The sequence below is a fragment of the Paroedura picta genome, chromosome 3 (assembly GCF_049243985.1).
Source record: "Paroedura picta isolate Pp20150507F chromosome 3, Ppicta_v3.0, whole genome shotgun sequence".
Taxonomy (NCBI): Eukaryota; Metazoa; Chordata; class Lepidosauria; order Squamata; family Gekkonidae; genus Paroedura; species Paroedura picta.
The window spans coordinates 32,619,570-32,641,619 of NC_135371.1; the positions used below are offsets into that span (position 1 = coordinate 32,619,570).

A 22,050-nucleotide genomic window follows, 5' to 3' on the forward strand; every position below is an offset into this window, starting at 1 on the left:
TTGCCCCGGTTTCCATTCTAAAGATTACTTATCTGTGTAACCTAAAAGAGCATGAAATGCCTTTGGCCCATTCGTTTATATTCTGGTCTTTGTTTTCAACACCTGATTTTTCAAAAGCTAAGCTTTATCTCAAAGCTTGCATGTGGTAGCCTCTCTTATATAAAGGACTCCTGGAAAAGAACCATGGTGAAACACATATTTCAATCTCATGGCCAGTTGGCAAATGAACAACAGTGGGCTGTATACCGCAGAGCTTTTGTTGCCTAATATAATGGCATTGCTAGGCAAAGGGCCTATAGGGTTGCCCAACAAGTGATTGTGCTGCTCTTGAACGCAGAATAACAAACAATATCAGCAACTTTCCCTTCCTTACCATTCTTAGATTTTAAAACCAAGTAATTCTATCCCCCTTTTTCCAACTCCTAAGGAATATATAGCCAAGCAGTTTGGCTTTATGCAGAAACAAATTGGCTACGATGTCTTGGCGGAAGACACCATCACAGCGTTGCTCCATAACAATCGTAAGCTGCTGGAGAAGCATATCACTGCTGCTGAGATTGATACCTTTGTTAGTCTTGTAAGAAAAAACAGAGAGCCCAGGTGAGAGTTGCCACCGGGGGATGGGAATGGGGTGGGCATCCGTATGGGACTTCCTTCATTCAAACATGTGGAAAATCAAAATGTTGAACATGTCAGACTTGTTTATTTTTGTGAAGTGCATTTCAGATATCCACAAAGTTTCTTGATAACTACTGGGCACGTTGCATTTTTTTTTCCAATTCCAAAATTGTTTGTTCGACAGTTTCCCCGTCCAAAGATGCTGGTCCTGTCAAGTCCAGTGCTGATTACACTCCTGCGTTAATGCTCCTCTATTTTATCAAAAGAAAGCCTTCTGCAAAAGCTTGTGTAAGCTTGTTGATAACACTTGATATTATTGGATAAACTGGACAATTGGTTCCTTCCTATTCCTGTCAATGTGCTGGATTCTATTAATCTGTTTTGCTACTAATGAAGCTTTCCAGTACTCCTGCCTTCTACCAGAGGAGGCCTCCTTGCAATAACTCCCTTGCTCTAGAACTGGGCCTGCTGCACTTAGAAGCTTGCCTTATTATGCCCCATAAGAACTAGTGATGCTCAAAGTCTTTGAGCTTCAACAAATGTTATCAAGGGTACATTTTCTGTTCTTACACCCAGTGTAATAAGTAGTGCATTTATTTCCCAATTAGATAACCTTTTTAGGTGTTGCTATGGCCCTAGCATGAATTTCAGGGCCATGACACAGTTTAATGGGTGAAGTCTGCTGCTTATTTGGAGGTAAATGAGCCTCAGTTCCATAGCAGATTTTTCACTGTTCTAGAAGCAAAGGGCATTTCAAACATGGGATGTTGGCTTATGAGAAATGGCTCAAAGAGTTAACATGTTGCTAACCCCAGCCTTGTGTGTGGGAGAAGGGAATGGGGAAATCAGCTTGCTGTTTTTGTTATCTTGTTAGCATTGTGCAAAATATTAATAGGAGTGATCTTTTTCTTCAACAGGTTCTTGGATTACCTCTCAGATCTTTGTGTTTCCATGAACAAATCTATTCCTGTGACCCAAGAGCTGATTTGTAAAGCTGTGTTAAACCCAGCAAATGCAGATATACTAATTGAAACAAAGTAAGTTGAGATGTTTGCTGAGATGTTTAGAGAGAAGAGGTTGTGGTAGACAGGCAGAAATGTAGCCTCCAGAATGGACAAGTAGTGGCAGAACAGTGGATATTTTTTTATTTCTCCAGCCTACATTCAATTGATGGTTCTGAAATTGCAATGTAGTCTTTCCCATATACAATATATTATAATTATTGTTGTTATTATTTATTTAGATCTCTCAGAGTTGATTTGCGGCGGGTTACAACAAGAATAAAACCCCGATACATAAAAGCATAAACCCCATAAAACCCAAATCCCAGCCTACTCCAGCGACAAGAAAAATAAAAACCCCTTTTCCAACTACCATGACTGCCCCTCCTTCAGAGCCTCAGGGCCCCAAATCCCAGGGATGCTGGTAGTTCTAGTTGAACGGCCCCTGCTCCTGTGTCCTGGCCCCAACCAAAGACCTGGCGGAAGAGCCCCGTTTTACAGGCCTTGTGGAACTGTGGAAGCTCCTGCAAGGTTCTTAGCTCTTCCGGGAGCTCATTCCTCCAGGTTGGGGCCAGGACCGAAAAAGTCCTGGCCCTGGTCAAGGCCAGATGAAACACTCAAGGACCAGGAATCACCAACAGTTTGGTACCTGCAGAAAACAAAGCCCTGCGGGGAGCATAAGGCAATAGGCGATCCCCCAGATATATTATACCAGTGGTCCCAGCCATGGTGGCCACTGGACAGCACCAAAGGTGAGCAGGCGGCAGAGTGGCAGGGTAGCCCCCGGGGCAGCAGCCGGGGAGGAGGACGAGGAGGAGCCACGGCCTGGTACTGACTGATCCACAGACTGGTCCCGGTTCCCGGACCGGGGTTTGGGGACCACAGCCTTAGACCAACCACCAAAGAAGATTTGATTATCAAAATCTTATAGCCTGGAAATCCTTTGAGTCTTTAAAGTACTACTGGACAAGTCTTGTTGTAGTGCTAGGGTATCAAATAGTGGAATTAGAATTAACAAATACTTTTTCACTCCCCTCCCCTCCATGGTGCATAATTATTATTTATTTCTAATTTAATTTGTGCCCTGCCATTCCAAGAAGGCTCGTGGCAGCTAACAATAAAAGAATCTCTGATAAAATCCCCATACAGATAAAAATTATAACAATATATAGAGGCAACAGACTAAAATCCCCTCCCAATCCCACTCCCAGGAGATGCATAATCTATTGGGGTATATAGGGAGTGGCATATATCTTACACGCCTGTAAGGAACACAGATCTAACTTGCCCTGGCCTCAACCAAAGACCTGATGGAAGAGCTCCATCTTACAGGCCCTATAGAACTGCGCAAGCTCCGTCAGGGCCCTCAGCTCTCCTGGGAGCTCATTCCACCAGATCAGGACCAGGACCATCTTGTTGCCAGAGAATATGATGGTGGCTGGGAGACAGAAACAGATTCTTAAAAAAGAAGAGCTTTCCAAGATCGCCTGTCCCCCTATGTCCCCTGCAGGGTTTTACACTCTGTGGGGGAAAATCTACTGTTTGTTCCCAGCCCTAGAGAAGCGTGCTTAGTCTCAACCAGGGCCAGGGCTTTTTCTGTCCTGGCCCCCACCTAGTGGAATGAGTTCCCGAGCTGTCAACATTCTGCAGTGCCTTTAAAACGGAGCTCTTCCACGATGTCTGTGGTTGAGGCTGGGGTCTGTGAGGTACAGCGTGCCCCCCTGGGGAGAGGGTCCGAAATAGACATCACTCCCTCCATTCTCTATTGCCTTGGTAGGTGGGGGGGGATTGGGATTTGTTGCCGCCATGTTGGGAATTTTTAATGTTTTTTAAGGGATTTTAATTGGGGTTTTTAAGACTGCTATTACCCGCCATGAGCCTATCTAGGGAGTGGCTGGAAATAAATCTAATAATAATAATAATAATAATAATAATAATAATAATAATAATAATAATAATAATAATAATAATATCTATAGGAATATACGGTAAGTGATTAATTTTCCTTCTTCCACCTTTCTTTAGGCTGGTCCTGTCTCGGTTTGAATTTGAAGAATTGTCATCTGGAGAAAACTCATTGGAGGTTGGTGAGGATGAGGAAGAAGTCTGGTTATTCTGGAAAGACAGCAACAAAGAGGTCCGCAGTAAGAGTATCAGAGAGCTGGCTCAGGATGCTAAAGAAGGGCAGAAGGAAGACCGGGATGTACTCAGCTACTACAGGTTAACACCGCAGGCAATACTTGGCTATGGCAGTGTAACCTGAAGTGTTTAGTAAACTGATTCTCTCCAGCTACTTGTCATGAGACGCATTCACTTCCAGGGGTCAACTGAGGTTTAATCAAGACCATTGGTTTAGAAGATGGCTACCAAGAGAAAAGCATACTCTGTGATAGGAAAGGACTATCATCGGTGTCACATGTAGATAGTCTGTCTGACTGCAGTTTTGCATAACCAAGCTATCTTTTGCAATTATTGCATGGTGCTCATATTTTTTCAAGTCTCTCTCAATATTTGATGCAGGAGAACTACTTGGGTCTTGGGCATTAAGGTCGAAAGTGCTTCTTGAATTTAACTGTGCAGTACATACATTTCACATTTTCTAAAGCTAATCAGAAGATAACAGAGATGACATTGGATTATGAAACATTGTTTTGCTGTGTCCAAAATTATCCCATGCTGTGTTTAGCCTGATGAAATCATATTACATACTATAGCATCAGCAATAGCTGCTTTATTGCCATTTCTTGGTGGCTGTAATTATGGAGTCCTGTGTAAGCAAACTGATGCTTTCTTTCCTGTCCCTCATTTCACTGAAGGTACCAGCTGAATCTTTTTGCCAGAATGTGTCTTGATCGGCAGTACTTGGCTATAAACGAAATATCTGGCCAACTCGATGTAGACCTCATCCTTCGGTGCATGTCTGACGAAAATCTACCATATGATTTGCGGGCTTCCTTTTGCCGGCTGATGCTGCACATGCATGTTGACCGTGATCCCCAAGAACAAGTCACACCTGTGAAATATGCCCGATTATGGTCCGAAATACCCTCTGAAATTGCTATTGATGAGTGAGTATGTTGTGATCTAAAGGCTGTCAGGCTTTATTTATTTATTTGTTTGTTTAATTGTTTGTTTATTTGTTTATTTATTAGATTTGTATGACCGCCGCTCTCAGAGAACCGGCTCACGGTGGTTTACAATACTTCATACAAAATCAGTACATTAAAACATTAAAATTCCCCATTAAAACCCTAGTAAACAAGAACTCAGTACAATGATGGCGATACAACGTTAACAACTATTCCCCATTCATGCTCACTGGATGGTCCATAAAAAGCAGGCAGATGAATAATTTGGCATAGGAAGGATCGATCTGGGAATCCGGGAGGTAGGCGGTCCCTCAAGTGTGCCGTTCTTTTAAAGAATGCCGTTCTTTTAAAGTCTTAGAAAGAATTTCTCACATGACCTGGTGCATCCCGTCACACTTCGTACAGGCCAAAAAACCATCCTCAGGGGTAGTGGGTGTCTAAATAAATGTGCTTGTTGTGACCATTTAGATGATTAATTTTTGGGGGCGCACTGATTACTACTTATAGAGCTGACAGAGTACAGCTGGGTAAGCCCATTTATTTGTCATAAGTTTTTCCTTGGTCTGTTTATATATAATTTCTTCTACGTGAGTAAGTTCCAGAGCTGCAGGGAAAAATCTATTTTTAATTTCCCACATTGATCTATAGAGAACCAGCATGGTGTAGTGGTTAAAATATCACACTAGGATCTGGGGGAGTCAAGTTCAAATCCCTATTTGTGCCACGGATACTTGCTGAGTGCTGTTGGCCTAGTCACACATTAGGATAAAATGGAGGGGAGGAAAACTGTCTAAGCTGCTTGAGTCCCCTTTGGGTAGAAAGGCAGGATATAAATGAAGTGAATAAATAAATTATGGAGTTTGGTCTACTGATCTGAACTTGGCCCTTGTTAGATTTTTATCTCACCTTTTCCTTAGGGAATTCATGGTGATATTCATGGATTTATCCTCTGTTGTTTCATTCTTGCAGCAACCTTGTGAGGTAATAAAGGCAAAGAGAAGTGACTGATCTGAGTAGACTCATTGAGCTTCTTATTGTTTGAGATTTTAACCCAAGTCTTCCCCTAACTACTTCATCATTTGGGTGGTCGTGCCACATTGGCTTCAATTAAATATAATTATGTAGGTGTAGCATGGTGGCTGTAAGAATAAGCCTTGATCAGTGAAATCCTTGGTTCAAATGTTGCCTCTGCCACAAATTAACTGTGTGGCCTTGGGTAAGCCACTGTCTTAGCTTCAGTTCCTCATCTGCAGTATGGAGATCATAATGCTGGCGGAATTTACAAGGCTGTTGTAAGGAAGGCAGAATAATGCATATGAAGCACCTTTGAATGCTAAAAGTGTTGTTGGTTTTGTTTATGGATTTGGAAGATGATCCAGTACTCCCTCTGAAAAAAAATTCCTCCCTTATTCCCCTGCTTTGATTGGGGACAGTAGCTAGTTCAACAAATAATGTTCCTGTATCCCCCCCCCCCAGTTTTTTGTGTGCTCAATATGTAGAGAACCTATTTCCCATCTCTGAATGTTTCCTCCTGCAGTCCTGCCTATGCATTTTTAAAAGAAACACCACTGAACAATGGTCAACCAACTGCTGTTCTTTTCAGTTTAGTATCTACTCTATTCTGTCACCTGAATACTGATTCATCCTGTTTTTGCAGGCTACAGAGGAATTAAATTATATTTGAGAATTAAGACACACTTTGGCACAAAGAGATTCCCATCTTGCCATGTCCTGCCTCTGAACATGCCAGCCACAGTTATTGGCAAAATGTCGGGGCCTAAAACTGCCAGACTACACCCACATAACCCAGAAAACCCACAATAGCCCATTAAGATACTCCTTACAAGAGAAACATAAGCCAGTTTTTCTTTGCATTTGGAAGTACTTTTGACATCTAGCTAATATGATAACTATAATTAATTGTATCCTCCCTGTTTTCTGTAAACCCTCGGGGAGGGCGGTATATAAATATAATAAAATAAATATAATAAAATAAATATAATAAAATAAATATAATAAAATAAATATAATAAATAAATAAACAAACAAACAAACAAATAAATAAATAAAAGGACAGGGAACTGCAGGTGGTGTGGAAGAGGAAGGGCTGGGAAAATATGCATCTGCACATTTTGTGGCTGAATCATCTCTTGGGGGCCAAAGTAGAGGCTTCAGCCACAAAATGTGCAGATGCATACCTCCCTGTGGAACTTGCTGCAGCATTTTTTATGTTTGTGTATTGTCAATAACAAAAAATGCAGGAAAACTCACTAGACGTAGCCTAATCACATTTCTTGGATTTGCTCAGATGTTTCTATTTGGAGACAAGGAAGGAAAAGAAGCTTGGATGACTGTGCAATTCATTCATGAGTAGCTTTTCTTTTATTTCCTCTAGCTATGATAGCAGTGGAACTTCCAAAGATGAAATTAAAGAGAGGTTTGCACAGACCATGGATTTTGTGGAAGAATATTTAAGAGATGTTGTCTGCCAGAGGTTCCCTTTCTCTGATAAAGAAAAAAACAAACTCACTTTTGAGGTAAACAACCTTTTTGTGTGCAAGAATGAGATGGAAGAAAACCCTTGTTGAAATTAATGACAGAAATCTCATATGTGATTGTGTCTTAAACATGTCAGCTGAATTACACAGTAGGCTACGAGCCCCTCCAGTTCATAGAATCATAGAGTTGGAAGGGATCTCCAGGGTCATCTAGTCTACACAATGCAGGAATTCTCAACTACCTTGCCTACCCATAGTGATCCCAATTTCATGCCCAAGTGATCCACACCCCCACCAAAAATCTCCAGAATTCAGCATGGCCTGAATAATCCATAACATTTGGCAACATTTCTTCACAGCTTCACACAGAGGTCTCTTTCAGCTCTTTTTTTCTTTTTTATTGTTTTTTAAAGAGAAAAGCAGTGTATAGCCTCTCCAGGATTGGCCAGAAGCACAAGCTAAAGTTGAGCATTGTCTTACAAACTTGATGACAGCCCAGCTCAAATCTCTGGATGACTTTACCCAGCGTTCTCATGTAGATATTAAAAAACATAGAGAAACAAGACACGTTCAAGACATCTTCTGTAATTACTCCCTGGGTAGAACTGGACCCACCACAGAATGGGGCTTTCTTGTCCCAGCTTGGAAGTCAGCCCAGAAGGATACTGTAATCTATAGCAGTGGTCCCTAACCCTGGTCTGCGGCCCGGTGGTGGGCCGCCAGCAGCCATGCCTGCCTCTCCCTGCCCCTGCCATGGCCAGGCCACGAGCAAAGCGGCCGCTTCACTCATGGCCTGGCTAGCTTCTCACTGCGGCGGGGGGGGGGAGAGGCAGGCGTGGCCGCCAACGGACATAAACGCGCATTCAGGGGGCCCTCTGCGCATGTGCGTTTGCGCCCCCAGCGGATGCAAACGTGCATGTGCAGCAGCTCCACGCATGCACGGCATGCACGGCGCCACGGCTGCTGGCTCTCCCCCATCCCCGGAAGTGGTGCTGATCCTGGAAAAGGTTGGGGGGCGCTGATCTATAGCACTGAAAGTTACTGTAAGGTCCACAAAAATTAACTAAGTTACACTCCCTCTGTCCATCTCCCAGCACCAGAACAGTACCAATATTTTGGCCTGTCACCAGAAACTTAAGAAGGTTTGCTGCCAGGTAGGATGTATTTAACAAACCAGAGATAACCCTCTGTGGCCATCTACCTGACTTCAAAGAGTGGAGGTCCACAAATCAACTATAAGGCCTCAACTATAGGCCTGGCAGGACAACGTCATCTTATAAGCCCTGAGGAACTGCTTAAAGTCCTACAGGACCATGATCTCACCATGGAGAATGTTCCACCTGGCCCTGATTGAGGCTGATTTAATTTCTTTGGGGCCAGGGATCCTAAGCAGATTTTTATTGCTAGATCTAAGAGCTCTTTGGAGGGCATATCCTGCAGATATGATCCCAGACTGTTTTGGGCTTTAAAGGTTAAGACCTGGAACTTGATTCAGTTTTCAATCTGGAGCCAATGGAGTTGAAGAGAAGAGGCTGAATATGTGCTCTTCACTGGGTCTCTGTGAGGACCCATGCTGCCACATTTGGGACTATTTGACGTTTCCAGAGCAAATTCAAGGGTAGCCCTGCATAAAATGAGTTACAGTAATCCAGCCTGAAGATGCCCATTGTATGAATCACAGTGGCTAGGTCACATGCCAACAGGTAAGGTGCCAGTTGTTATGCCTGGCGGAGACAGTGGAATGCCTGGCAAGGGACATTGGCGAGGGAGAGAAGGAAGCATCCAGGACCACCCCTAGACTTTTGAGGGTTGCTGAAGTTGTTCAATGAAAGAGTAATATTGCAGGTGCTTTAGTGAATTTGTGTGAATTTAGCGGGAAGGTGGAAGTTTCAAGAATCATTATTCCACACATTCATTGTTCTTCTTTTGATTTAAAACATAGGTAGTAAACTTGGCAAGAAACCTAATTTATTTTGGCTTCTACAATTTTTGTGATCTCCTAAGACTAACAAAAATCCTCCTGGCTATTTTGGACTGTGTACATGTTGCTACTATCTTTCCTATAGCCAAAGTGGCGAAAGGAGAAGAAAGTAAAGGTAAGAGTGGCAAAAGAAAACAAAGAAACCCAACATAGGCAGTTCAAAATGCTTCAGGGGATGATTGGCCTTAATGCCACCCCTTTCTTCAACCATAGTCACACAGTGGGGGGAATCGGATGAATTAAAGCTCCTGGGAAGACTCTGCAGGTCAGGGAAAGAAAGAGCAGAGTCCCTCTGGATCCAGGCTTTGCTTAACATTGTTTTTATGATACCCATTAATAGCTTTGCATAATTAGATTAACCCTCTGCATGAAAATGTCTGTATATGACTGACTGAGAACAGAGAATGTGTACTATTTCCCCAAAATGTGTATCACGCCATACATTCATATGTCTTTCTAAGAGGTTGATGAGGGCAAAATTCAACTAAAGCATTGAAAATCTGCTTTGAGCAGATACTGAAGAATAATGATTTTGTAATATGTGGTCTGCATATATGATGCTAAAATGACCTTAATTCAACAAGCATAGAGTTGAATTCTCCTTAACATATGCCCACCTCTTCCTTGGGATCTGTTGAGGCAATTTTTTCACACTGTGTAAGCTAATAAATGTAAAGCCTCTTGTGGCGCAGAGTGGTAAGGCAGCAGACATGCAGTCTGAAAGCTTTGCCCATGAGGCTGGGAATTCAATCCCAGCAGCCGGCTCAAAGTTGACTCAGCCTTCCATCCTTCCGAGGTCAGTAAAATGAGTACCCAGCTTGCTCTTGTTGGGGGGTAAAATGGTAATGATTGGGGAAGACAATGGCAACCCACCCCGTATTGAGTCTTCCATGAAAACGCTAGAGGGCATCACCCCAAGGGTCAGACATGACCCAGTGCTTGCACAGGGGGTACCTTTACCTTTAAGCTATAAAAATAGTAAAGGACAAAACTTTTCCATGTGTTCTTGTAGTTTAGACCTGGTGAAAATCTGACATTAAATCTGCTTCTGCCACAATGAGTGAAATGACTCCCATCTGACACAGGCTGAGGCCAGGTTTCTCTAACCCGAAGCTTTGCAAAACTCTGAATCTTACTTGTATTACATCTGTCTGTTCTGCTCTGTTCCTGAAGGCAGCAATGTGATGAGATCAATCCATGGCGTGGGAGAACTAATGACCCAAGTTGTACTTAGGGGTGGTGGGTTCTTGCCCATCACACCGCTCGCTGCTGCCCCCGAGGGTAATGTGAAACAGGCTGAACCCGAAAAAGAGGACATCTTGGTAATGGACACCAAGCTGAAAATTATTGAAATACTTCAGGTATACTTCATGAATGGCTACTGGGGCTGTATGCTTGTGTATATAAATGTTGTTTTTATCTTTTAGAAAGTTTGTGGGAAGGTACTTATATTTTGACTGAATTAGAAGTGAATGCATTTTTGACTGAAAGCAGGATTGTTTCCATTGGCTCCACACCCCCCCCCCCCAGTAGAACATTTTATCATTAGTATTAAATTAAACAGTTTAGATGATTTGGAGACCACTATAGATGTTGCAAATGATGTGGATTCCCAATAATATTTTTCCCACATTTTATTTTAGCTATTTTGAAAGCTAGGATGTAACCCTGATTGCCAGTGAACATGTGCAGAGTATATTTCTATTTCAAGTTCAAAGCAAGACTTCTAGGTTTGAGGGTGTGGCTCTGTTCTACGAAATTAACCACTGCACAAATCAAAGACAGTTTTGAGGTTTTAATGTATTAAGTTCGAAGCAAGAGTACTTACAGTAATTAGAAGCGCTCCTAAATTGAATTAGGGTAGGTAGGAACTAATTCATGTCACAGGCTGTTTATCTCATACAACCAATAATTTCTTCCTGCACCTTATTCACCATTTTTATTTTGATAACAACATAAGTTTCTGCATTCAGTTTTATATTTTGGAGAATGGGTGTGGGAGGGATGTGTATGCACATGAGATAGAGCAATGAATTTTAACTCACTAAGTCTTTTCTGTTTTCAAATGAGATGCAAATCTACTTCTTTTATTATTTATTTATTTATTTATTTATTTATTTATTTATTTATTCATTCATTCATTCATTCATTCATTCATTCATTTATTTATTTATTTATTTAGATTTATATACCGCCCTCCCCGAAGGCTCAGGGCAGTTTACATTAAAACTAATCAACGATACATGAAACAGTCTTCGTTAAAACATACAGTAATTAATAACAGTGGTTGTAACCATATAACAGAATAATGTAACAGTATAACAATATAATAAAATAATATAACGATGGAACGGTTCTGGAAACATTTTAAATCCACACTGCAAATTCAATTACTATAAAACCTGTTGCTTTTTCAAAAGGTACATCTGTGAATACAAACTTGAGAATATGAAACTGTTGTGCTGTTAGACTCATTGGTCTGCTTTCAATTCCTTCCCTCCCCTTCCAATGGTGGAATTCTCAGTTTATCTTGAATGTGAGACTGGATTACAGAATCTCCTGCCTTCTGTGTATATTCAAGCGTGAATTTGATGAAAGCAATGCCCAGACACCTGACTCTCCTACAGGAAGCAATAACCAAGAACTGCCCAACGTACCAGGTTTGTTGTGACATATCCTTCAAGCCAATATGTGGCGTGCATATATATTATACTATAATCAGTCTGTGATAAGAGATCAGTGATGCTCCAAGTATGGCACGGCAGTGTTATGGTTTATTTATTTATTTATGTATTTATGTATGTATGTATGTATTTATTTATTTATTTATTAACTTTTGAAGTAGGGAACCTCTATTCTTATATTGGGTGCTGTGGCAGGACTGAGAGGAACTGCTCACAACTGTACATCGAGTAGATATATTTCAGGCATTGACCAACATTAAAAGCCAACTTGGCTTTGCTCTTTTAAGGACAACAGGGGAAATCTTGCAGATTAATCTCTGTTCTGTTGGTTTCCTTAGTAATGTTGAAATGGAGAACTCTCTCAGATCCCTCACAATGAGATGCTTGAGCTCTGTGCAAATGTCGGGAATGCATGCATTCTCAGTGTGGGGCGGATACACAAGAACTCATTGGACACTACACAAACAGCACAGACTGGCAGTACTTTGGTAACTTGTTCATCATCTAGTACTGTGGAAGGCCATCCTTAATATCTTTTGTCAGTTATGTTAATAGACTGTTCAGTTTTCTCTGATCCCAGGTGAAAATCATAGAAAAGTACTACAAGTTGTGTGCTATATTTTGTTTCTTGCTTCCCAAACTGTTCCATGCTCTTTACAAACTTACATAGCTAGGGGGTATTTAAACCATGATGGTTTCAGCCTCTGCAATATTTATTTTAAAATTATACATGCCACTGATGTTCGTTCATAATCAGGTCATTGAATATTTTGTATAAAACCAAACCTATATTCAAATTCTGCGTGCAAATAATTATTAAAATATTCCTGCTTATTTCTGTACATTTTTTCAGATTGCATACTTTATGATGATGTTACTAATTCAGCCTGTTAAAATTGGGATTAAAGGGGAAAAAATTGGCGAGTAGTAGAGGGTGTTGTACAAAGGCTGTATAGGAGGATCATGACCTATGCAAACATGTCTTCCTGACACTCTAAAAGTAAAAAGTTCTGCTTGTTTTCACATCTCTACAATCATAAGTATGGATGCGCATGAACTGGTTCATAACCACAAATTCATCATTCATTTTTCCAGCTCTTGCCTCCCCAAACCCAGGTTTGGAAGAGGCTCCTCTTGAACATTTTCTGGACCTTTTATTTGGCTGGATTTATTTTTTCGGCTGAAGATTCACCTAGTCCATTTACCAGGAAGTAAATAGCGATAGAAGTTGCTGTAGCCTGTTTATTACTCATTGATTTAAGATATTTTGCTGCCAAACCTAGGACACATTTATTTTTCCTTTACAGGAGCTCTTGACTTTGAACACATTGAAGAACAAGCAGAGGGCATATTTGGAGGCAGGAAAGTATTTCTTAAGTCATGACAATTTGCTTTAGTCTTCCTTGAGCCACATGCATAGAATTACTTCTAGAGACCTGCAGTCCACACAGTTTTTCAAGGGATCAAATCCTGATACTGATCACAAAGACGTTTGCAATTCAAGACTTGGAAGTCATAGAATCATAGAGTTGGAAGGGCCCTCCAGAGTAATCTAGTCCAATCCCCTGCACACTGCAGGAATTCACAACTATTTGCTTACCCATGGTGACCCCAATTTCATGCCCACATGATCCCCAAACCCCACCAAAAATCTCCAGAATCCAGCCTGGTCTGTAGGAAATTCACCTACTATCCCACAGTGGTGATCAGCAATTCCCTGGGTATGCAGGGAAGGACCACTGGCACATCCCTTCCTGCCCACCTACTCACAATCTGCCTAAGTTCATAAAATCAGCATTTCTGTCAGATGCCTATCTAGCCTTTGACAGAAATGCTGATTTAATGAACTTAGGCGTTCAGTAATTTAAAAAATTGTGAGTTCAAGGCTCTTCCTCCAAATGAAGGTGGCTGAAGAGGGGACAGATTTTTATCCTTATCATAAGTGTAGCACTATCCCAAATAAAGCCCTGGGGGGTGGCTGGGAGGGAGAGGGGATAGTGCCTGCCTCCCTCCACCCCTAAAGCACTGCCGTGCCCTCTGTGGACCATGGCATGGCTCAGGGGGTGGCTGGGAGGGAGAGGAGAATGGCACCCACCTCCCCCCACCCCTGCCAGAGCCTCTGCAACCCTCAGCAGGGCTCTCAGGGGTGGCTGGGAGGGAGAGGGGAATGGCGCCTGCCACCAGAGCAGCTGCCGTGGCCCTTGGTGGGGCTCTGGGGGGTGGCTGTGAGGGAGAGGGAAATGGTGCCCACCTCCCCCCACCCCCTAAAGCCCTGCCGCAGCACTCAGTGGGGCTCTTGGGGGTAGCAGGGAGGGAGAGGAGATTGGCCGCTGTCTCCCCCTTACCCCCCAACCGATGTGCTGGCCTGCGCCACCTCACCCCATGCTAATGCCCATTGCATTTACCTATGTAATGGGCTTTAATTCTAGTATAATAGAAATGATAAGTGGGAGGAATGATGGTTTCCAAATTGTCAGGTGCTAACTGGAGAATGATGGTAAGAAGTCTTTCTTGCGGTAATGATTTTCAGGTTACATAGAATGGTAATGGGGGATTGGTGTTGGCTTTGAGGTAAGAAATAAATTTACCTTTTGCAGTATCTTCAAAGTTTACTACTATTTAAGGAAAAAAGAAAAGGAAAGAAGCCATTATTTCTTTCCCCATTTCTGGTTAATGTCATAACACTGGGTTATACTTGTAATGGACTCTGGTTTCTCCTCCCAACACCAGACAAACCAGTAAAGGAAGATTCTTAATACCTCGATGATATGATCTGGTTAACTCCCTTGTTCTGTTTTTCTCCCCCTTAGTGAAGAGAATACACCACTAGATTTGGATGACCATGGTGGCAGAACTTTCCTTAGAGTATTGCTTCACTTAACAATGCATGATTATCCTCCGCTTGTATCTGGAGCACTTCAGCTACTCTTCAGGCATTTTAGTCAGAGACAAGAAGTCCTTCAAGCCTTTAAGCAGGTAAATGTCTCTTTCCTTACACCTGCCCCAATTTTCCCTGTGCTTTCACTCTAAATGCAAGTGTGTTATGCAACTAATGGGCTGCAATTCATATAAGGTTCAACTACTTGTTACCAGCCAAGATGTTGACAACTACAAGCAGATAAAACATGATTTGGATCAGCTAAGATCTATTGTGGAGAAATCAGAGCTCTGGGTGTACAAAGGCCAGGGACCTGACGAGACGATGGATGTTGCAGCTGGTGAAAACGAGCATAAGAAGAAAGAGGTATGAAGTACCTTTTGTCTTGATTTCTGGAGCTGGTGTGTCATTGTGGCTATGACTGTGAGTTAAGAACTGGGAAGAGTTCAGTTAAAATGTCACTTCCACCAGGAGTAATGAGATGATGGCTTTAGGTGAGCCAGACTGCTCAATGTGCTCTGATTGCCTGTCCTGCCACTGTCTGCAAAATAGAAATACTGACTTGACTTTCAGGGCTCTTGTAAGGATGGCTGAGATATGGTGGGCTTTAACCACTTGAAAAAAGTGAACTCTTGAATACCACTGGCTGGTGTCCCTGTCATTCTGTGTATGAAACATGAAGTTTTGTCAGGTTTTCTCTCTGTTCCTGCAGTTCTTCCCACACTTGGAAATATCATTTCTAGGATTGGAGGAATTACTGTATGGATTTGGGGTTGGGCTGGACTAAGGAGGGGCGAAGGAATAAAATCACTTTGCCTTCCTCTTCTACAAGCTCCACTCTGGTGAGGAAAGGGATCCATTTCACTCCCTTGTCACTCGTCAGCCTGCTGGCTTACAAAGTGTTTCCTCTGCATAAATCCCCAGACTTACTTGTGACCCCAAGACTTTCTTTTTCTAGAGACTGAAAGGAAGTGGACGAATGGAGAAGAACATGGGGAAACTTAGTATGCCCAGATGGTTGTATACATAATCAGGTCATAATAAAAGTAGTGACAGCCAGACTCTCACAGATATGTGGTACACATACCTGCTCAGGGGCTTCATCCTGGTCACCCACCTCTCAGACACACACACTCACACACACTACTTCCCTTCCATTTGCCCCTGCCCTCACCCCCCTGCCCTCTCACTTGCTTGTTTTCCTCCTTGGTCAATCCCCCCTCCCCCTCTGTTAGATACACACACATGCACACACATGCAAACTCCTTCCCCCCATTCCCCCCTGCCCTTGCCACCCATACCTCTAGCTTACCTCCTCCCTGGTCCCTCCCCCCTGCCTCAGACACACACCCAGACTCCCTCTCCCTCCCCCTCCTTCCTCCCTCTCCCAACACAGACTCTCTACTGTCTCCATCTCCCCAACCACCCAGATTCTCTGCTCCCTCCCCCCTTTTCCCACCCAGACTCCTTGCTCCCTCCCCCCTCCTCACCTTTGTGGTGGCATTGGACTGCCCGGCCTCTGTGCCACGTCGTGAACTTCCGAGCCCTTGGGTGAAGTGGTGCTGTCTTGCCCGGCTACTGCACTGCCCCGCAAGCTGCCCAGGTCTGGCTGCCGCACTGCGGCACTGGCCTGCATAGCCTCCATGCTGCCTTATGATCTGCTGAGGTCTCACGTGGGGCAACGTTGGCCCGCCCAGCCGCTATGCTGCCCTGCAAGATGCCCAGGCCTCAGGCAGGGTGGTGCTGGCCCTTCCAGCTGCCACACTGACCTGCAAATACCCAGGTCTCCTCGGGTAGCATGGCAGTGGCCTGGCCCTCTCCTGCAACAGCCCACACTGCCCCAGCCAGTCACCTGCCACAGCACCCAGCAGCTTCTCCAGACCCTTCTGGTGTGCTCCCTGAGGTGGGGCTACTGAAGTCATGTCCATGCACATTTCCGTCCCAGGGTTTGCATCAGAAGATGTGTTCCACATCAAAAATGTTATGTATTAATATAAAATAAATCATATGACTAGGAACTTTAGAGGCAGGATAATCCAATTACAGTTCTATATATCTGTGTTTATATTTCATGGTTTGAGCTTATTTTGTTATCGGGGACAGGGAACCGCGGCCTCGGCTCCCTGGCCTTTGCGACCCGGCACCGGGCCGCAGACCGCAGGTTGGGGACCACTGATCTATAGGAAAGTGTGATGTGCATGTGTCCTATACTAAATCCCCCCCATTCATTCCCATATTAACAATGTTAGTTGGATGTAGGAAGTACAACTAGACATGGCACAGTCCTTGGATTTATTCTGAGGATATGCCTCCATTTCCTAGTGCTGTGGAAGCAGCTTAAGAACTCTGCAAGGGTCTTCACTGGGGCATGACATGGGGGAGAAAGAGATCCTGCCTCCCACTAATGCTGTGATTTTTTGACCACAAATGGCCCCAAGGTCTGTATCAGGTATAAAGAGTTGTTCTAGAAATTGGGAATGACTTTTGTGTACTATTATGTATGCAGTTATTAGGCTTCAGTTGTATGCATGTCCAAATGATGACATTGGTTGAATGTTTTCCAGTACTGCCTAATTGGCTGGGCATGGGTTAATATGTGCAGAGGAACTGGGTATTGATCTCTCCCATATTGTTTCTTCCCATTTGATGAGGTCCTCCTATCCCTGGTGTCCATCAACCAAAATGTTCACTTTACTATGATGATGATTATCTGTCGCAGTCCTTACTTCATTCACTTCCTCCCAGTTGTCTCTTCTTAATAATTTTCCCCACTGTCTCTCCCATACTTTCTGTTTTTTCTTCATTATTAATTTATTTTACACATTTCTATCCTGCCTTATTTCCTCAGACTCGAGGTATCTACTGTCTGTAAGGTTGATGAAGTATAGAGGACATTGATGTTACCCCAAAGTGTCTTACTCAGGTCTGATTCAAATATCCATTGGAAGAGTTCTAGATCTCCCATGAGAGATTGAAATTAGTATCCACTGTTTCATTTGAGAGAGTTACTGAAGTCATGCTGTGGATGGCTTTACAAGCCTATGGTCACTGTGCTGCAAGAGTAGTTGCTCTAAATTAAGTATAGAATGCAATCTAAGTGGAATGGCCTTTTACTAGCAATCAGTGTTTAAAAACCTTACAGAAGCTGCTCTGGAACATGTATTGGACATCATACAGACTGGGCGCCTTGAATGTATCTATTGATTTATCATATGGCAGAGTCACACCCAGGAAATATATAGTAGTATAAAATATGTAACCGGGCAGATACAATGGGTATGCAGACATATAGGGCAATCTCGTTAAATACTAATATGTACATTTTCAATGCACTCAGTTATTTAGGAGTCAAAATAATATTCTACAGGGGAAACCTTGCACAGCAGATCCTCCCTCCAGACTGTGTCAGACAAGTGGCAGTCAGATTGACAAAAACTGCTGATGTCTTAAGACGCTTCTGATGCCCAGCCTCAAGTAAAATTGTTAAATTGAGAAACTGACCTTCACTTTGATGATGGGGTCTAACTCCTGCTTGATCTATAGGGACATTTGTTAATTCTGTCACTGTGTTGGGCATGAAGCTTTATAAGGTTTATAAACATTGTCTCAACTTGTACTATGATTATGTGGTTGTCATTGTGGATGTTGGTCAATACCAGTTTCACATTCTCAATGTTGCTTTGGGCATGCCACTATGTTGCAGATATGATGGTATGTGAGGCCAATTACATATCCCACAATTTTTGCTCAGTGGAGGGCTTGATTTTCATTATCAAGATGAGTTTCTTGAACAAGAGCTAAATCTGTTTTATTGGCCAGTAGGATTTACAACAAGTATTTGCATTTGGACTTGCTTATTCAATATTCACTTGGCAAATTCAGATGCCGTCTCTTATACCCCTTGTCAAGTAGTCCTGAGAAAGATGTCTGGTTGATTGATTGCTTCCATGCGCATAGTGTAGCCAGGAGATCTAGCTCTAGCTATTTTTTCATTATCCAGGATGCACCATGAGGAAATTAGTGACTGGCACCTATAGGATACCCTTGTTCATCTGCCATCATTGCATCCTGCAATTTTACTGTTTTAGCTGAAAGTTTGTAGACTGTAAACAGGTTGTCTACATCTTGCTAACATAACAATTGGGGAAGGCAACCCTTTGACTTGCATGTTGTGGCATGCTAGACCATTTAGCTTGACAAGCAGGTCTGTTTCTGCACCCAAACCATCAAGGTGAGCTCCTGAGATGCTGGCAGTGCTGATAGGGCCAGTGGCATGGGAAAAGGCAACTGGCTTGACAACGTGACCACCTGAGGCAATGGGGCTTCCATTGGGTTGGGTCTTCAGTGTGTCTGAAGAGAAAACTTATCTTTTTCTCTCTCACTTGTTCACTGGTACATCATCTTCACACTGGAATGATGCAGTATTTCCATATCTTGGGTCTAAAAGGTTAATTTTCCCTCTCTACAATCTTTGCACAAAAGTTCCATGCATATAAAACAGGTGGGCATTGTTACCCTTCTGATTTATTTCATTACTAGTAGTGAAGCCTGTTGCATGTTGTAATGCAGTGGGCACTAACTCATGGTTTAGTGTGGGTTTTGTACCTCACTTGGAAGCTGCTAACCCTAAGAGGAGGTCTCTCTGTGCACAACAGTCTTGACTCAAGTCAGGTTCAAGCACACGTATGAAGAATGGAATTTCAGAACATGAGCCTACACCAATCTTGGAAACCTTACCTCTTCTCTGCATTGTTTCCTTGACCTGAAATGGGCTAGGGGATGCTATGTAGCTAGTTGGGTGGCTGTAGAGACATTATATCCTTTTGAGGCCCCACTTTCAAGCCTCAAGGAATATTTCCAACCCAGAGGTAGCCATTCTCCAGGTGGGGCCTGGAGATCTCTAGGAATCCAGATTATAAAGAACAGCTCCCCAGGCAAAAATGGCTGCTTTGGAGGGGGGACTCTGAGGCATAGAATCATTTTGAGACCCCACTCAAGGAATAATTTCAACCCAGGGGTAGCCAACAGGTTGTTGTGAAGATGAAACACTTTAGGCCTACTGCACAGGGCTGTTATGCAGATGGAACAGGAGGCACCCCCCCCCAAACTCCCAGAACAGTATCCAGATTCATCTGCACAACAACCCTGTGTGATAGGCCTCAAAAGCTCAGAGAGTGGGGAAGAAAAGACATGCATGTCTTGGCTGACTCTTCCCTCCAGCAGCGAGGCTGGCAACAGCAGTATTTTGAGAAAGGGCTTTTCTGTGGCCTCCCTGTCAGCCAACAGTTAGGGAGAAGAGGGAAACTTCCCCCCTCACACATCCGGCTCAAAAGGGATGCCCATGCATGCCCATAGACTCCTCTGTGTTGTTCTTGGCAACGTGTCCCTTACCTCAGACAGGGGCTGTTAGAGGCTTCCTTCAAAGCAGACCTGAAGTGAAGGGTGGGGTGTGGAATCCTGAGCAAGAGCAGAAATTGGCCCTGAGTGAGGAAGGCTTTGAAACCTTCAGCATGTTGTCAAGGTGTATGGCCATGATTTCATATATATAGAGATGACCAAGCAAATCTTTACACTGCTCCGGGAGCAGTATAAAAGTGCCTCCCAACCCGCCCACCCCACAACGTTGGCCACCTTCCCCCCACTGCCGCCATTACCAGGCTGCCTGGCACAACGACAGGTAGGCACCCGGCTGGGACAGCCTGCTGGAGGTGGCAGGTGGGGGGAGCTTTGATCCCAGCAGGAGCCTGTGGCGGGAGGGGGCCGGGGAGAAGGCTTCGGGGCCAGGCAAGGAGCTGGGGTGGGAGAGGGCTGGGGAGACCGCATTGCGGCAGGGAGGGGGCACCCCAAGGGGGGCTCCTAGCACCCACTGTATTTAGGGTACAGCAGGCTTAAGTACTAGTATCACTATAAACTTGTAGGACATTCCAAAATGGAAATTTGGATTGAGGAGGCTTCTGCATTGGCCATTGATGAAAATGTCATATAGAAATACAGAATAAAGTTGGTTATGTTTCCATCTGGTGATGCCACATTTTTGTAACCATAGTTTTAAAAAAGATTTTATTCACAATCTATAAAATATTAAGTGTTAATACTAAAGAAGAAACTGTACAGCATACTTAGAATCACAATCATATTGGTTTAGATTCTCCTTCTTCATCCTTTACTTGTTCTTTCTCTGTGTTTTTTACATAGCCACCTGATATTTTCCTCATATTCTTAAAGTGTTTTCTTTTTCCTTTCCCAGAAGTATGCGTTAATTTGTTTAATAATATAAGGGAGGGGAAAATAAAACATTTATTTTAAAAAGTAGAGAGAACTCTTGAAGCCTTTCTTTAAGAAGTTTTCTGTTCCATTATCCAGCTCTTCCCACTCTGAAGCCTGATTCTGTCTGCTTTGTTCTGTTCGTCATGATGTTCACCCACCTTGTTTGACTCAGCCACCTCCTCCTCAGCTATCCCCACTAGACTTGTCTAGAATAAAAGTCTGGCAATGCAGTAAGATCAATTTTTTTTAAAGGAAGCAAAACAGCACTAAGCATATTCTGACTTTATGTAAGTAATCTTTTAAAACACAGTTTGATTGTGCAGCAATAACAATTAGCTGACATGCCAAAAATATTTGCCAGTGCAAATAATGATAATCTGTGAGGACTCACTATGGAAATACCAGTGTTAAACTATATTTAATAAAACTGAACATTTTTTCTTAAAAAAAAACAAAGTCTTGGTAGAGCTTTTAGAATTCTGGTCCTTGTGAGAAATAGCTACTTGTTTTTGTTTTGTTTTTTATTTTAGTTGTACTAATGACCTCCAAAATTTAGGAAAGAAATGTAATCGATTAATCAATCTTGCTTGCCCCCTAGGAAGGCCACAGCAAATCCTGGAAACCTGAAAGCACTAGTAGCTATAATTACAGGGTTGTAAAAGAGGTAAGCTTCATCTCTTTCCCCCACCTGATTGCCTGTGCTCTGTCCTTTTTCTTCTCTGACCTGAGGAATGTCCTGGTAGATGGTCCACAGGACTGTGGAACATTCCCCTTGTGATAGAAGATGATGGTGCAGCCCTTGTGCGCACAGCTACACACACATGCATCCACTCTATTCAAATCCAGTAGCATCTTTGAGACCAATGAGTTTTTTGGGGCAGGCATCAACTGATGAAGGGAGCTTGGCTACTTAAAAGCTTACACCCCCCCCAAAATCTTCTTGGGCCCCAAGGTGCTCTTGGTCTCGAATCGAGCTGTTCTGCTACAGGCCAAGATGGCTAGTGGCTGCCCCCTGAAACAGGTGTGTATCGGAG

The 22,050-nt window shown here is 43.1% G+C and overlaps 1 protein-coding gene across 8 annotated transcripts in view; it reads left to right on the top strand.

Moving 5' to 3' along the window:
• The window catches only part of ITPR1 (inositol 1,4,5-trisphosphate receptor type 1), a 264,215-nt gene that overhangs the window by 120,690 nt on the left and 121,475 nt on the right, over positions 1-22,050 (top strand). For all 8 annotated transcript variants that reach the window (XM_077325238.1, XM_077325242.1, XM_077325240.1 and 5 more), the window contains 12 exons: positions 428-600; positions 1,536-1,655; positions 3,645-3,839; positions 4,436-4,687; positions 7,104-7,245; positions 9,149-9,302; positions 10,361-10,548; positions 11,712-11,847; positions 13,179-13,231; positions 14,680-14,847; positions 14,945-15,115; positions 21,615-21,680. In XM_077325238.1, coding sequence (XP_077181353.1) covers positions 428-600; positions 1,536-1,655; positions 3,645-3,839; positions 4,436-4,687; positions 7,104-7,245; positions 9,149-9,302; positions 10,361-10,548; positions 11,712-11,847; positions 13,179-13,231; positions 14,680-14,847; positions 14,945-15,115; positions 21,615-21,680 — 1,818 coding nt within the window. The remainder of the gene's footprint in view (positions 1-427; positions 601-1,535; positions 1,656-3,644; positions 3,840-4,435; positions 4,688-7,103; positions 7,246-9,148; positions 9,303-10,360; positions 10,549-11,711; positions 11,848-13,178; positions 13,232-14,679; positions 14,848-14,944; positions 15,116-21,614; positions 21,681-22,050) is intronic.